This window comes from Chelonia mydas, chromosome 1, assembly GCF_015237465.2.
Source record: "Chelonia mydas isolate rCheMyd1 chromosome 1, rCheMyd1.pri.v2, whole genome shotgun sequence".
NCBI lineage: Eukaryota > Metazoa > Chordata > Testudines > Cheloniidae > Chelonia > Chelonia mydas.
This window is the reverse complement of record NC_057849.1, coordinates 263,795,829-263,809,790: the sequence shown is the minus strand read 5'-3', so window position 1 is coordinate 263,809,790 and position 13,962 is coordinate 263,795,829. Positions and strand designations below refer to the sequence as shown.

Sequence of the window (13,962 nt, the reverse complement as noted above, 5' to 3'; positions counted from 1 at the left end):
AGCTTTCATGAGCTCACGCTCAAATAAATTGGTTAGTCTCTAAGGTGCCACAAGTACTCCTTTTCTTTTTAGTCAGAAGATAGATTTCCTATGGCCATTTCAGAACCTTTCAAATCTTTGTTTTTTGAAACAAAGGTAAATTTTTAAATGATTCAAAAAGTTTCTTGGTATGCTTGAAGAAACTCTGAAACTTTCTAAAGAATGGTAGCTGAGATATCCTTCTACCACAGAGGTAATTCAAGATGGCAGTCATGTCATGTGTATGGGACCTTCATGAGCCTCTTAAAAGTATCATATATGGGGAAAACGTAAACTATTAAGAGGTTGTTCCGTACAGCATGTTACAGATAACTTTTTACGATCACTTGAATAGCACAGTTTTTCACATAAATTACACAAATTTGGGGCATTGTCAAGGTCACATATAATTCACAAGAAATGGCTTACTGCCACAGCAAAGATGGCATCATCTCAAAGTTCATCAGTTAGGTATGAAGAACGTAGATCCTGCTTATTAACAGGAAGGCTGATGCACAAAACAGGGTGCACAAACTAAGCAACTTACACATTCTTGCTTTAAAATAAATGAGCAAACAAAAAGTGCTGGAACAGACATCAAATCTACCATGAGGTAAGTTTTAACTTAACTCTAGAACTAAAAATTCCTTCATCTCCAGTCACACAATCAACATAAAACTAATCACACACCATGATAAATGAATGAACACACACATAATCCCACGCGTCAGCAGACAGTACAAACTGTTTTGCAATTTCAACACGACACCCATATATAAGTACTAACGACACCATGGCAACACATTACACTTCCATACAGTGACAACGTAGCCGCTTATTACAGCATCTTACATTATGAACCTGATGCATCGATGAGAAAGGAAATCCTGCATTCTGGTTGGTCCATATCTCACAGACAGAAGACTGCTAACATAAACAGAAAACTGCATCTCATCTTGTAAATATTAATGCACTACAACCATCAAAAAGCAGGAATAAGAGTATGAAAAGAAAAAGATTGCAACAACAGTTTAAAAATGGCAGCACTTAGAGTCAGTTTTCATTTCTTTGTTGACAAAACATTTTTTGGACTTACTTGAAAATATAGTTTATTTAGAGACTTCAGAAGAGATTTCACACTGCGCATACAATAAAAATAATTTAATCAGAAATGCTAGTGAAACCCAGCTCTGTAAACAGAAAATAAATAAACAAACAAAAAATAAATAAATGGAAAAAGGTAAGAGAGGAGGCAAAATGGGTTGCTTTCAGTTTGTTTTTTACCAGTCAAAAGGCCAGTTGTGTTTTGGTTTTTAAGTTACATTGGAGCAAGAAGGTTCATGGAGATTTTTTTGGGTGGGTGTGAAATCAGGAAAAATTAGTAATAGTGAAATAACTTTAAAATTCCATGTGCACTGTAGCTATTAATAGAGGAAAATGAAAGAGAGTAAAGGGAAGTGATCACCCACCATCTCCCTCCAACAGTAATTCCCTTTCATTCAAACATTTAGGGCCCAATACTGCCCTCTACTGCATCCCTCTGAAGTTAATCAGATGGGCAGCATTGGTCTTATACTGTCCATCCAATATTTTACAAGAAACCTGCATTAACAACAGTAAAGTAAGGATCATATTGCAGTAACTGTAGCAAAAGCAACAGAACAATATAGGCATAGCGTCTGTCAGCCCCTTTTGCGTATTTCCTTAGTGGGATGCCATCGAGAAAAGCCACTGTGACACTACAAGAAATGCTAAGATAACATTTCATAGTAGCCAAGCAACTAAAATAAGCGCCAGACGTGGGAACTGCCCACAGTATCCTGAGCGGGCAGCAACAAAAGGCACTAAACACATGAGAAATGCAACTGCAGCCTCTAAAATAGCTAGCAATTAGTACATCAATAGTTTAACCACAATATACACAGCATAGCTGGCAGCTAAAGACAACACCAAGAATTTAATATCAGAGTCCAAAAAAGTTAGCATTCAAATAGACACAACTGTGTGCAAGAAAGTGACTCTTGCCCTTACCTTTTGCTGTGTGAAATCTGGATGCCTTGCAGGGTGACAGGCTAGGTCACTGCTAACATTCTGGTGACTGGCAAAAGCAGATGGGCTTTCTCTGGGCTAACCTGCAAGTCCTCCCAGATTGGCTGGTAGCAAACTAGTATCTTTCACTTGTCTTTATTTCTCTCAAGTTTCCACAGATATTTTTTTAAAATGTTATCTCCCCCCATAAGTATCTTTTAAACCCTTCCGTATCTGTTGTTCACTTTTTGGCTCCCCATTTTGTTTCCCAAAAGTCGTATCTCCTGGTTCCGTATCCCACTGGTGACTTTAATAATTTGAGTTCCAGGATCCACAGGACACTACACTTTGATGTCATGTAATATCTAATGAAAACATAGCCTTGACCTTTCCAATTTCCTTCTCGTCCATCCTGATTCTGCTATCCATCTCAAAACATATCCCCACATCTAAGGACCTTGCTTCTGGCCCTCCTGTCCTCCTCAGGCTCACCCTGCTACTAACTACCTTGAAATACATTTCCCCAGTAGCAGGGCCAGGTGTTAATGCAACCCCAAATACTCTTCTTGCCACATATTCTTAAGCTGTTTCACAGAGTATTCTTTCGGGTCACTTGATTCCTCTTTTTATCTACCCCATATTCTCAGAACTTTTCATGCCTACTCTTCCACTGAAGAGGCACTCCAGAATGACTTTCTGACTGCCTGCAGAGACACTTGGGTGAAGGAAGGGAACTATGCTTTTGCAAAACTAACTATATTTATAGTGCATTAGTAGTCTACAAAGGTACTTTTTACAGTTGATATTAATTCTCCTAAAGAATTACCTAAGCCCAGCTTTACTCCGTATAATGGAGTACAATCTTCTGTAGAACATATCTCATTTAGCAAGGTGTTAATTGAGTTCTGATTTGGACAAAATGTTCATAGTGACTAACAGCTTGATCCTGCAAAAACTTACTACCAGGTGCGACACCGATTCCTGTGTATAGTCCCAGTGAGCAGGCTACCCACAGTAATCAGCCATACACCCAGTAGTAAATATTTGCAGGATCAGGACTTAAGAGAAATTATTTTTTTAAATGTAAAAGTTCTGAAAAGAGGCACTGAAGTGATTTAAAGAGCATTCTATATGACTATAGCAACATCCAATGGGATGTAGCACTTCTTATAACACAGTTCTGTGCTACTGATGTTTCAGTGGATAGGAAATTTAGGCACAGCGGAAAAATATTAATGTTATAAAGGACAATGGGTTTTATGCAGAAACCAAGATTTTCCTGCCACTGAAGAAAATAGTATTTAGCATTTACTGTATACATCTTCTGTGGCTTCAAAGTGCTGAACAAACAGTAATCAATGAAGTATCAAATTCCCTGTGAAGCAGCTAGGTAAGTTTGCTTTTTTCTATTTTGAATATGGAGAAACTGACCGAAGAAGAGAGACTGAGTGACTGTCAAAGGTCACAAACTAGTTAGTAGGGGAGTTGGGATTAGAATTCAGGAGCTACCAATTCCCAGTCCCCTAGAACATGCTACCTCAAAACAAGAAAAGAACAAAATGTATAGCCACCCTCCTATCTGAACAATAGTGTACACAAACAAAAAAAACCTTGGCCACTTAATACCAGGGACACAGAGCTCTGTGAGAAAAGGTTAGCAACTAGCAACATTTTGCAAAGGGATACTGTGAAGGACAGAAAAAATGTCATCAGCTATTCCTAATAAATATTAATATATGCACAAAGAAATAAATGCAAACTATTAACATTCAAACAAAACAACAAAACATGCATATTCATATGAAATCACATTCCCACAAAATAGATACAGATAGATCAAATATACAGGAGGTTCCTCAGATCATTGTCCCATTACAACTTGGGACACTTTAGAAGAATTGTGTTAAGAAACTTCCATTGCTTCTGTCAACCTCGCTTTAATTTCTTACTTTCATAAAATATATTCACATGAAGAAAAAAATATGACTAGCTTTTTTCCCCCCTGTGAACTTCCTCCACTGAATGCATCCGATGAAGTGAGCTGTAGCTCACGAAAGCTTATGCTCAAATAAATTTGTTAGTCTCTAAGGTGCCACAAGTACTCCTTTTCTTTCTACTATTTCAGAAATCCATTGTTCAGGTAATGGCCAATCATACCACAGAATGTTTGAGCACCTCACTCTTTCCCAGTTTTCTTTTAATCTACTCTCCTTTTTCCTGCAGTCCAGTATTTCCATAGGTGAAAAAAAAATGGTAGCCCTGCTCTCTAAAACACGTCTAAAGCTTGTCTGAGAATGTTCTCATAAATCCTGAGACACATCTGCACCGGTATAACCAAAATACTGGTGCAGAGTGTAAGTGTTCTAATAAAATACTACTTTTACCTGTCACTTAGGTCATGCTTTTCATTAGATTTGCAAGCACTTCACCAGCCTCATTATCTCCATTTTACAGATGGTGAAACTGAGGCACAGTCCAAGTTGGACTTGTCCAACGTCCCACACAGGAGTCAATGGCAGAGTCAGGATTAGGACCCAGGTCTCTGCATTCCAGGTGCCCTATCTGCTGGAACAGCAGTACCCAACCAAGTTATGAACCATTCTAACTCAAGCTAACAGGGGAGAACAGGTGGAGAGGCTGAGAAGAGAAAAGGTTGTACACTTTTCTCCCTTCTTCCTACTTCCCTCATAAACATCACATATGGAGTTCAAGACAAACAGCCCTTTGCTCCCACCAAGTAGAGGCTGCATCTATTAAAACATGGAAAGTGAGCTTGTAATATTTTGAGAACTTGGGAAGGATTAACAGGCATCCATCTTATACCATTTCTGCTGTAACTCCATCCCCCTACCCTCAAATAAAATGGTAAATGTTGGAATTGAAAAATGCTTAACCTTGGCTATTAGACAAAGTGGTTGAGGGAATCTCTTTTCTGGGACCAACTTCAGGTGATCTGAAGAAGAGCTCTGTGTAAACTCAAAAGCTTGTCTCTCTCTCTCTGTCTCTCTCTCTCATCAACAGAAGTTGGTCTAATAAAAAATATTACTTCACCCAACTTGTCTCTCTAATATCCTGGGACCAACATGGCTACCACAACACTGCATTAACCTTAGCTACTCGTGAGAGACTAGACTCCTGTAGACTTATTCAAAGCAGGATCTAATTCACCCAGCTGTAATTACAGACATTACACATCTTGCTGAGCCATGGGATAAATGAACAATGCTCAGTGCTTGTGATCTATGGGGCAGCTTCATGGTTGCACTAGTGCAAGGACGGATGGGAGGAAGCTCGCAGCCCCTTAATTCAGCATCTGTGGGGGGGGGGGGCGGGGGGTGTCTCTGTGATTGAACATATTCTCACAGGGCAATTCAAATGGGATCCTTGGATGCATAAGCAAGGGAATACTGAGTAGGTGTAGGGAGGTGATACTACCCCAGGGCACAGCATTCGTGAGACTATTCCAGGGATACTGATTCCAGTTCTGGTGTCAACCTTTTAAAAAAGATTGTTGGCAAGATTGTTTCAGAAAAGAACTACAAGAATGATCTGAGGCCTGGAAAACCTGCCAGCGAGAGGCTAGAGAAGCTCAAGCTATTTAGTTTATACAACAAAAGGTTAACTGGGGACTTGATCACAGTCCTACAGGGGGAAGGGATTTCCGAAAGCAGAGAGCTCTTTTGTTCTGCCATTGACTGTTAGACTAAAGCCAGTGGCTGGAAGCTGAAGATAAAATAAATTCAGACTAGAAATAAGATACAATTTTTTAACAGTGAGGGTAATTAACCATTGGAACCATTTACCTAGGGATGTGGTGAATTCTCCGTCACTTGACAACTTTAAATCAAGACTGGATATCTTTCTAAAAATATGTTCTAGATCAGCTAGTGATTATGTGCTTGATGCAGGAATCATGGGGAGAAAAATGTCCAGTCTGCTACGCAGAAAGCCAGACTAATATGATCATAATGATCCCTTAAAATGGTCCTAATATCTACACTAGGGTAACTGTGGATCTTGCAGCGAGTTGCCTCTGCATAGTCATGCTTGTGTGATGCAACCCCCTTGTGGAACGGAGCTTGAGAGCTATCCAGAAAGCAGTCCCCCAGAGAGGACTGGGGCCACATAAATGCTCCCTTGCTGCATGAAATGTTTGGAGCCTGTAGTAAAACGGCAATCAAGGGGTTAACTGAGTTACTCAGAGTATTATGCGTTGGAGCCATGTTCCACTCCTCCTTTACCTCCTGTTTAGTTAGTGGGTGTTTCCTCCACTCTCTTATGTAGCTGAATAAAGCAGCACGTTCCCAGCTTGCATTACTGTAAGTAGAGTGGGTTTCTTGTGCACGGAGCAGACTCCTTCCGGCACCACCGTTATAAAAGAGCTGTGCAGATCCAGCTATCTCAATTCCTTCTGCCGAGTCCAAGAGAAGTCACATGAAAGAAGAACTCTGAGGAAGAGGGGGAGGTGAGCAGTTGGCATGAACATGCAGCAGCAAGGTTCTAGTGTTTCCACTGCTCCTCTCCCAGGCCAGGCGGCGGTGTGGAAAAGCATCTCACAAGTAGGAATATCCAAAGGTTACTTTCACGAACAAGCCCTTTTGAGCCCCCTAGTGAAAATGGAGGGGGAGGGAGTTCTGCCTTCCTGATAATTCTTCACATGAGGAGGGTTTGCAGAAAAGTGCAGGTCATCTTGAAGTGACATTTTCCTAAGAAAGCAACTTGAGCCATGACTACATCTGCTGCAGAAGTATGTACCTTGTAGTTGTCCTTTGATATAAAGAGAACAAAGGGACTCCCTTGTTTGTCTGTGAACCAGCTGAAGACCTCCTTCACTTGACTATGATACCCAGGATGGAATTCCTCTCCACTCAACCAACGTGCCTGTGGTTGAGATGAGCTGGTAGATGCAGAGAGACTCGGCAGACTACAAGCTGATGATTCAGATTTGTTTTCATCCCATTAAACAGGAGCTGGTTTCTTCTGGGGGAGATTGCTTAAGGTTCCTTCTGTCAGTTTTTGTAGACTATTACTGCCTTGTGTGATTTGAGAAAACACATCAGTTTCTCAGAGCAAGATGCATCGTTACAGTTCAGAGTACTAGTGCACTGATATACAGTGTACAGCAAATCTTTTGCTGACTGACCACTTCCCCTGTGCTAATGTTTTTCCCACAAATGCTCCCCAGCCTGTTATCTTTGCATCTGTCAGTTATTCCCTGACTGGGCATCTCTGGAGATTGTCATGCTAGGCTTCCTGGGTGTATGCATCTCAATGCTAATACTATATACAAGGAAAAAACAGACTGTCAACATCTTGATGAATTTAACAAAGGAAATCTTCATAATCTTGGGACTGAAGACATTTCACCATAGCTACCCTGACTTTCTGTGCAGGTGATGATTTAAGGTGGAGACTGGCAGGTAATGTGACACAAAATTCTGAACTAACAACCAATATTTAAGATCAGAGGACATAATATTAAAATTTGGTTGCCTATGGTTAAGCACCAATTATCCATATTAGGCACCTAAAATATATGGACTCCTTTTCAAAAAAGCACCCATAGCTTCACTGGAAGGCCTTAGTCCTTTCCAGGAGCTAAAAGATTTGGATATTGGAGCTTAGAGCTCTTCTCTGGACTCCAGAGATCCCTGAACTTTTTATTTTAGTTACTTTGTCAAGAGGAACTCTCCCTGGATCTTCCAGATCATCCTTACAAAAATAATGGTTGTATAAGTGAGAAAACCTGTAAATGAGTAATTATCACATATGTCCCCATCTTGGTTTCGCATTTGTGGCATTAATTGTACCATTAACACCAACTATTAAAGTTGCACATTCTTCTTGGACTCTGTATGCTGAAGCCGTGTGCAGATCTAATATACATCCCACTGCATTATTTCAAAAAGCAAAAGTGTGTCACATTTTTGAAAATATTAAGATTTTTCAAGTAGAAATTACTGAGTTAGTTCTTAATTCCGTTTTTATAGTTTACTTAGCCATATTCAATATACTAGGAGGTGAGATTTAGAGCTTCATAGAAAATATGTATACAAAAAGACAACATTCTTTCAGTAACATATTTATCATACAGCCCAAAATCTCATATAGTCATTTTTCCTCTGCCATAAATTCAAGCTCTTCACAGTTCAGCAATCTTTCAGTATTTAAAAATATAATACATTTTAAAAAGGCGAAACTTTCAACATTTCATTAGGTTCTTATTGAGGTTTTCTTACATTACGTCTGTCTTGTGTTCTTCAACATTTATATTTTCCATCGGTTGGTTGCATTTTGAAACAGAAGTCAAACTCTCAAACAAAAGCAGAACAAAAGATTTTCATCCACACTGGCCTCATCCTCATTTTAATCATTTCTTAAATCCACTGCAATAGTAAAGTACTCTTTGCCATAATATATTTCACCAACAATTTCAACTGTTGATAAAACACATTATTCTCACTTTAATCCACTGCTTCTTGCGGATGATCATCTTGCACATTGGTGTCTTCCTTTAGACATTCAATCCTTAATTTCCTCCATAATCTTTAAATCCCTCCAAAGGTGAGATTGGGGGGAAAGAACAAAAGAAATACACAATACGATAAACGAACAAAAATTCAGACTCATGGTTAAAACCCAGGACTGAGTCTCAGGAGGTTTGGGTTCTATTAATGACTCTGCCACAAACTTGCTCTGTAACCCTGGCCACATCACAATCTCTCTGTGCATCAGTTTCCCTAGGAGTAAACTGGAGGACATGATATTTACCCAGGATAGCCTCAAGGACATTGTGAAAATAAATTAATTTCGTAAAACACTTGGAAGATAGTATAGAAGTTCAAGGTATAAAGAGCTGAAAACATTCTCCCTTAGCTCTTTTCACAGAAATCTGTATCTCCTTCTCTAGCTTTTATTACACTTTTACTTAACTGGAAATAATATTTAGTTGTTGCTAGTAAGTATAGTTCTACTTATGGTATAGGCTCCTATGTCTTAGTCCTAATCCTTCAATCAATTACAGATCTACCAAAACTTCACATTCCACGGTGGCACTACACTGATTGGAATGACTTTACGTAAAAAATGCACACTCAAGCTATTATCCTCTTACATTACCTGGCCCTTAAGTTCCAGAATAGAACATCAAATCAAATAATGAAAACAAAGAGCCCAGAAAGGCTTAAAAATGGAGTGGGCATAGGGTTCAGCCCTGGGTTCCCTCTTCAGTGAATTCCCTTGGCCAAGAACATGTGAATTCAATTTTTTCCCACCCTTTTGAGATATGAAAGAATGTCTTTCTTCCTATTACTACAGTATTACAATACCAAAGGCCAAAGTAATGAAGGAACAACAATGTCCTGGTCTTGCAATCTTTGATGCATTTTTACTCTAGGTGTTAGAGTTTCTTTGTTGTCTGTAAACTCTTTAGTCTTAAAGAGCTGAGATTTAAGCAGCGTTTCTTAAGAAACTTAACCAGGCTTCCTTTTCACACCCATGATTTTCCCTGCCACAAATGACAGATCTTGTTGAGGAGTTAGAGCCTGATCTTAACCGCACTAACTGCACGAGGACTCTTTCCATTGTCATCAATGAGCTTTTCAGCCAGCCCTTAGTCTTTGCCCTGGAAAAACAATATTTCTATGAAGTTTGTCAGTCAGGATTGATGGTAGCTAACATTAGGATCATTAAGTGCACCATGATGTGTGCCCCACTGGAGAAGGCACTAGACTCCAAAGACCTGCCAACCACACTTCAGAAGCAGCAGCTTCCACCACTATGATCTCCTGTAATGCTCAGCAAACTGATCTGTGCTTGGCTCCAGCTGCCAGAGAGAAGGCAAACAGAGCCGGAAGTGACCTTTTGGCGCTGTGGGACTTTTCCCCACTCATACTGGAGGAGGCAGGAAGAAGGGCCTGACATTTGGATGAATCTGAGCCCCATTTAGCCTTACATCGTCCCAGTTAGGCTTCTTTGACCCCTATGGCAAACTAAGGGTCCTCAAGTTACATATCTAGTCTGGTTTTCTAAATGGACACTTTGAGCACACAGATTAATATTCTCCTCTGAAAAGGGTTCATTTGCCTGTGACAAGCTGCCTTTTGCTGACCTTCAGGAGTCGTTTCACTCATTTCCCAAACAAATGAATCAGTGATTTCCATTCCAATTTCAAGGTTTACTAATCTCGAGTGTAACTGGAGCCACATTGAATATGCTGATTTGATCACGTTCATCTATAACTTGCAGGCTCAGCACTAAATCATCTTCTGCCTCCGATACCAATGATACACAGGCTAGTCAGTCTTATCTTGATAGGTTTCACAAAGTCCTTTTCACAATCATCTGTGTTACATTCTGGCAATCTCAAGGACTTCGAAGATTTTACATTTTGGCTGGGATTTTAAAAGGAAATTCAATAGGATTTGGGTGTCTAAATTGCATAGGCTCCTTTGAAAATCTCTGCATTACTCTTTTTTACCTCCCTGTACTACAAAATGACCAGAAAGTAAGTACTGTGATCATCTAGTCTGACCTCCTGTAGTGGCAGGCTCACCTGTGTTAAACTAATTTAATCCAATCTTGTCTCAATCAAGCAAATAAGTCATCGATTTTTAGAAATAAGATCGGAGTATGATTTAGAAGAATGATGTAAACCTTTTGTCCTCTAAAGTATTAAACGGCCTTAACAAAAGCAGGAGGGTTGATATCTAATGCAAAAATCAGCATGCTTGATGATTAATACATAGCATATAGTGAAAGTATGTGTCATATTAACGACAGAACAATTAGAGTGCATTGATTCTTTTAAAATATTTTCTTTGGATTTTAGATTTTAAATTAAGGCTCAAAATAGGTTTACCGGAAAGTTACAAAATCAAATAAAGTTGAGAAAAGAGCTAAAGTGAACAGCGTGATAGCCATGCATTCCTTTTAGTAGGCTATAAATCTGTAAATTGTCTTTCATCCAGTAGCCTCTCTCCAATGTAAGCTAAAATGTGCCCATTAAATATGTGATGAAAAATGAATCTAAAAAACCCTCCAAAATTACAGCATTGAGGACTTGATCCTGAGGTACTTAAGTACATGAATCTCCCTATGATTGAGTGTATACTCCTTGAATGGAACCTGGCAGAGAAAGGGTTAAGGGAAGAAGGAACTATGCAAGCTAGCCCCAGTAACATGTGGTAGAATAAAAAAGGACTTGTCTGTGAGAAGTACTCTAGCTGGGGGCAGGACACTTTCAATAACTGCTTGCGAAGAAGTCAGTCTGGGACAAACCAAAGGAACCTACAAATGTTTGGATTAGAAGAGACTGCTAGATACAACAGAGCGCAGTGCATCCATGCGTAGGATCAAACTGAATGCTTTACTTTCAAGAGGAATTTTTGGGAGAGACTAAAGATCTGGAACAGCCTTTCACTAAGAGTACCAGAAACAACAGACTAACCAGTTTTAAAATTGATCTTAATAAATTTACGAATGGCTTACATAATGGATTTGCCTATGATAACAGGAGACTGGACTTGATGATCCAGGAGAGCCTTTCCAGTCCTATGTTTCTAAATAAGGTTCATTTCAGCAAAGCATTTGGGGCACATGTCAAGATGCTGAGAAAAAAAAACTCAATTCAAATGTCTATTTTGAGACCAGATTGGCTGAGCAAAGCCCAGTTTAACCTCTTAAAAGCATGACTCGGACAATGAGAATGATCACCACATGGAGTCACTGATATTCCCATTGATGTCAATGGGAGTTCTGCATACACCAGTACCACAGAACTGAATACAGAGCTCGATTTGATGCTAAAACAGCCACCACTCTAAGCTGTGATTTCATTCTGGATCTGTCTTTTTTCATTTGGTATCTGAAGGAATCCTGAAGGATGACTGTCCTAGTTTTTCACTGAGAAAGTGAGAGAGAAGGGGCAGAAGAGCATTCACTGAGTACCAACTCTCAGGAAAACACCAACACTTAAGTGGTTTTTCAAATACACTGAAGCAGGAGAGGTACTAAATGCCCCGTTCTTTCTTTGGATAGGAGGCACATATGATGGCCTTTCCAGAAAAAAAATATTTTTTTCTGAAAAGTCCCTATGTATCTGAGGAAGGGATGTTTCAGACCTCTCTGGAGGATCAGGATGTTAAGACAGGAAGAAAGGAAAGTGAAAGGGAGGCAGGCTGGGCTGCTAAAATAGTACTTAAAAAACCCCAAAACATTAGAGACTAAAAGAGGAAGAGGGAAGTGTGAACCAAGTGATAAAATGTGCACAAATTAGTCTACTCAACCACAAATTATGAGATATTTCATATTCAAACATCCAAGATTTGTGACCTTCAAAGAAGTATTTTTACAGAAGGTAAAGTGGTTAAGTAGGTACAGGGATAAATGTCCCCCCCCCCCCCACATGGACTTCAGTCAAACTTCCCCTCACAGTGAAAGCCTCGCAAATTTATGTTTGAAAGCAAGCTTGCACACTGGGCAACTTTTCCCAGCTCTGTTTCTGGATTAGAATGAGAGCCCTAATTCAGTAGGATAAAATTATAGAACAGCCAAGTTTAAGTTTTTCTTTGAAAAAAAAATCTAATTTCACTTTCCTATAAATGTCTGCCTTAACAAATGGAATTCATCAACTGCTCTTGGATTCCCAGGTAGCATATGGGTTTCATTTTTCATTTGCATTTTTAATTGCTTTTTCTCTACACGCATTTAACAAAGAGATTGCAGCCTTTTCTCTATCATGTAGACCATAACACAGTTATTTGCACAGTCTTTGCCACTTTAAGGTTGAAGTACTGAAATGCGCTCTACTTTGGGCTATGCTTGAAGACTACTTGGAAGCTTCACACAGAGCAGAATGTAGCAGCCTGCCTGCTTAGTGAAGTGAACTGTTCACGTTACAAATGTGCTCCATGAACTGCACTGGCTTCCCATCTGTTTTTGGGTGCAATTCCAAGTTTTATTTTTGATCTACACTGCAAAGCATTACATGATTTAGGACGTGGTATCTTTCTCCCTATGCACAAAGAACAGCAGAGATCATCCTGAGGCACTTTTGCTGATAGCTTAACTTTACTGACCTTTAGAATGGTACAAGACCCATCTTTTTGGTCAAGCATATGCTTGATTTAAAATCATCACTACATTATCTCTGGTTGGTTGAAGGAGTACAGGAAGGGGGCTGATTTATGCTGTCTTTTGTGGACAGTTTGATTTAATGTTGAGATGCATTTAGTGCTACAGTGATGGGCACGTAAGTCATTATATAAATAAATTACAAACCTTTTAAGAATGTCCAAATAAACCCCAAGAATACAAACTTCCTTGGAAAATGATGGGCACACTCAGTACTGGAAGCAGTCACACCGCTCATTAGTTTCTCTTCAAACCTGTATCACGTTTGTCTTTTCTATAGTGAGGTTCTGCCAGCTCATTTTTACATGGGTCGCTCTCTCAGCCAGTGCTACGAATTGGCACCTTCTCATGAAAAGGAGAGGTGAAACTAATGTCTTCTGAATACTGATGAAAACACAGCCTAAAATGGAGTTTCCTCTCAGGAGCTTGTACATCTGTCTGTATAGAACAGGCAGGGCAATAGAATGGAACCGCAAGGAACCGCTTATAAGAGGACTCTCGGGGAGCAGGAGCTACACCTAAACTCTGCTCTAAGACCCGTCAACAAGGATGGGATAGAGTCAGCAAAAAAAACCCTATTCAGCTCTGCCAGATCCCACAGGCATGTCAGCAGCACCTGGGCTGGTATCAGAAAATCTACATTAAGTTTCCCCATGAAGGGAAACTTTCAAGCTGGACAGGAATGCCTTTAACATCAAGTGATGACTTCTTGAGCAAGGGCCTACCAATTACTTGTTTAAGGCTAGTCAGTCAATATCTTGGCCTCCTGGAAGGAAGTATAAA

General features: G+C 39.7%; 1 protein-coding gene across 12 annotated transcripts in view; it reads right to left on the bottom strand.

The window, feature by feature from the left end:
• The window catches only part of ANKS1B (ankyrin repeat and sterile alpha motif domain containing 1B), a 736,839-nt gene that overhangs the window by 60,752 nt on the left and 662,125 nt on the right, over positions 1–13,962 (bottom strand). For 5 of the 12 annotated variants that reach the window (XM_043545504.1, XM_043545499.1, XM_043545512.1 and 2 more), the window contains one exon: positions 871–945. The exons of 3 other annotated variants lie outside the window; for them this stretch is intronic. In XM_043545504.1, coding sequence (XP_043401439.1) covers positions 871–945 — 75 coding nt within the window. The remainder of the gene's footprint in view (positions 1–870; positions 946–13,962) is intronic. 4 more of the 12 variants (XM_043545515.1, XM_043545502.1, XM_037884426.2 and 1 more) reach the window with 1 other exon arrangement.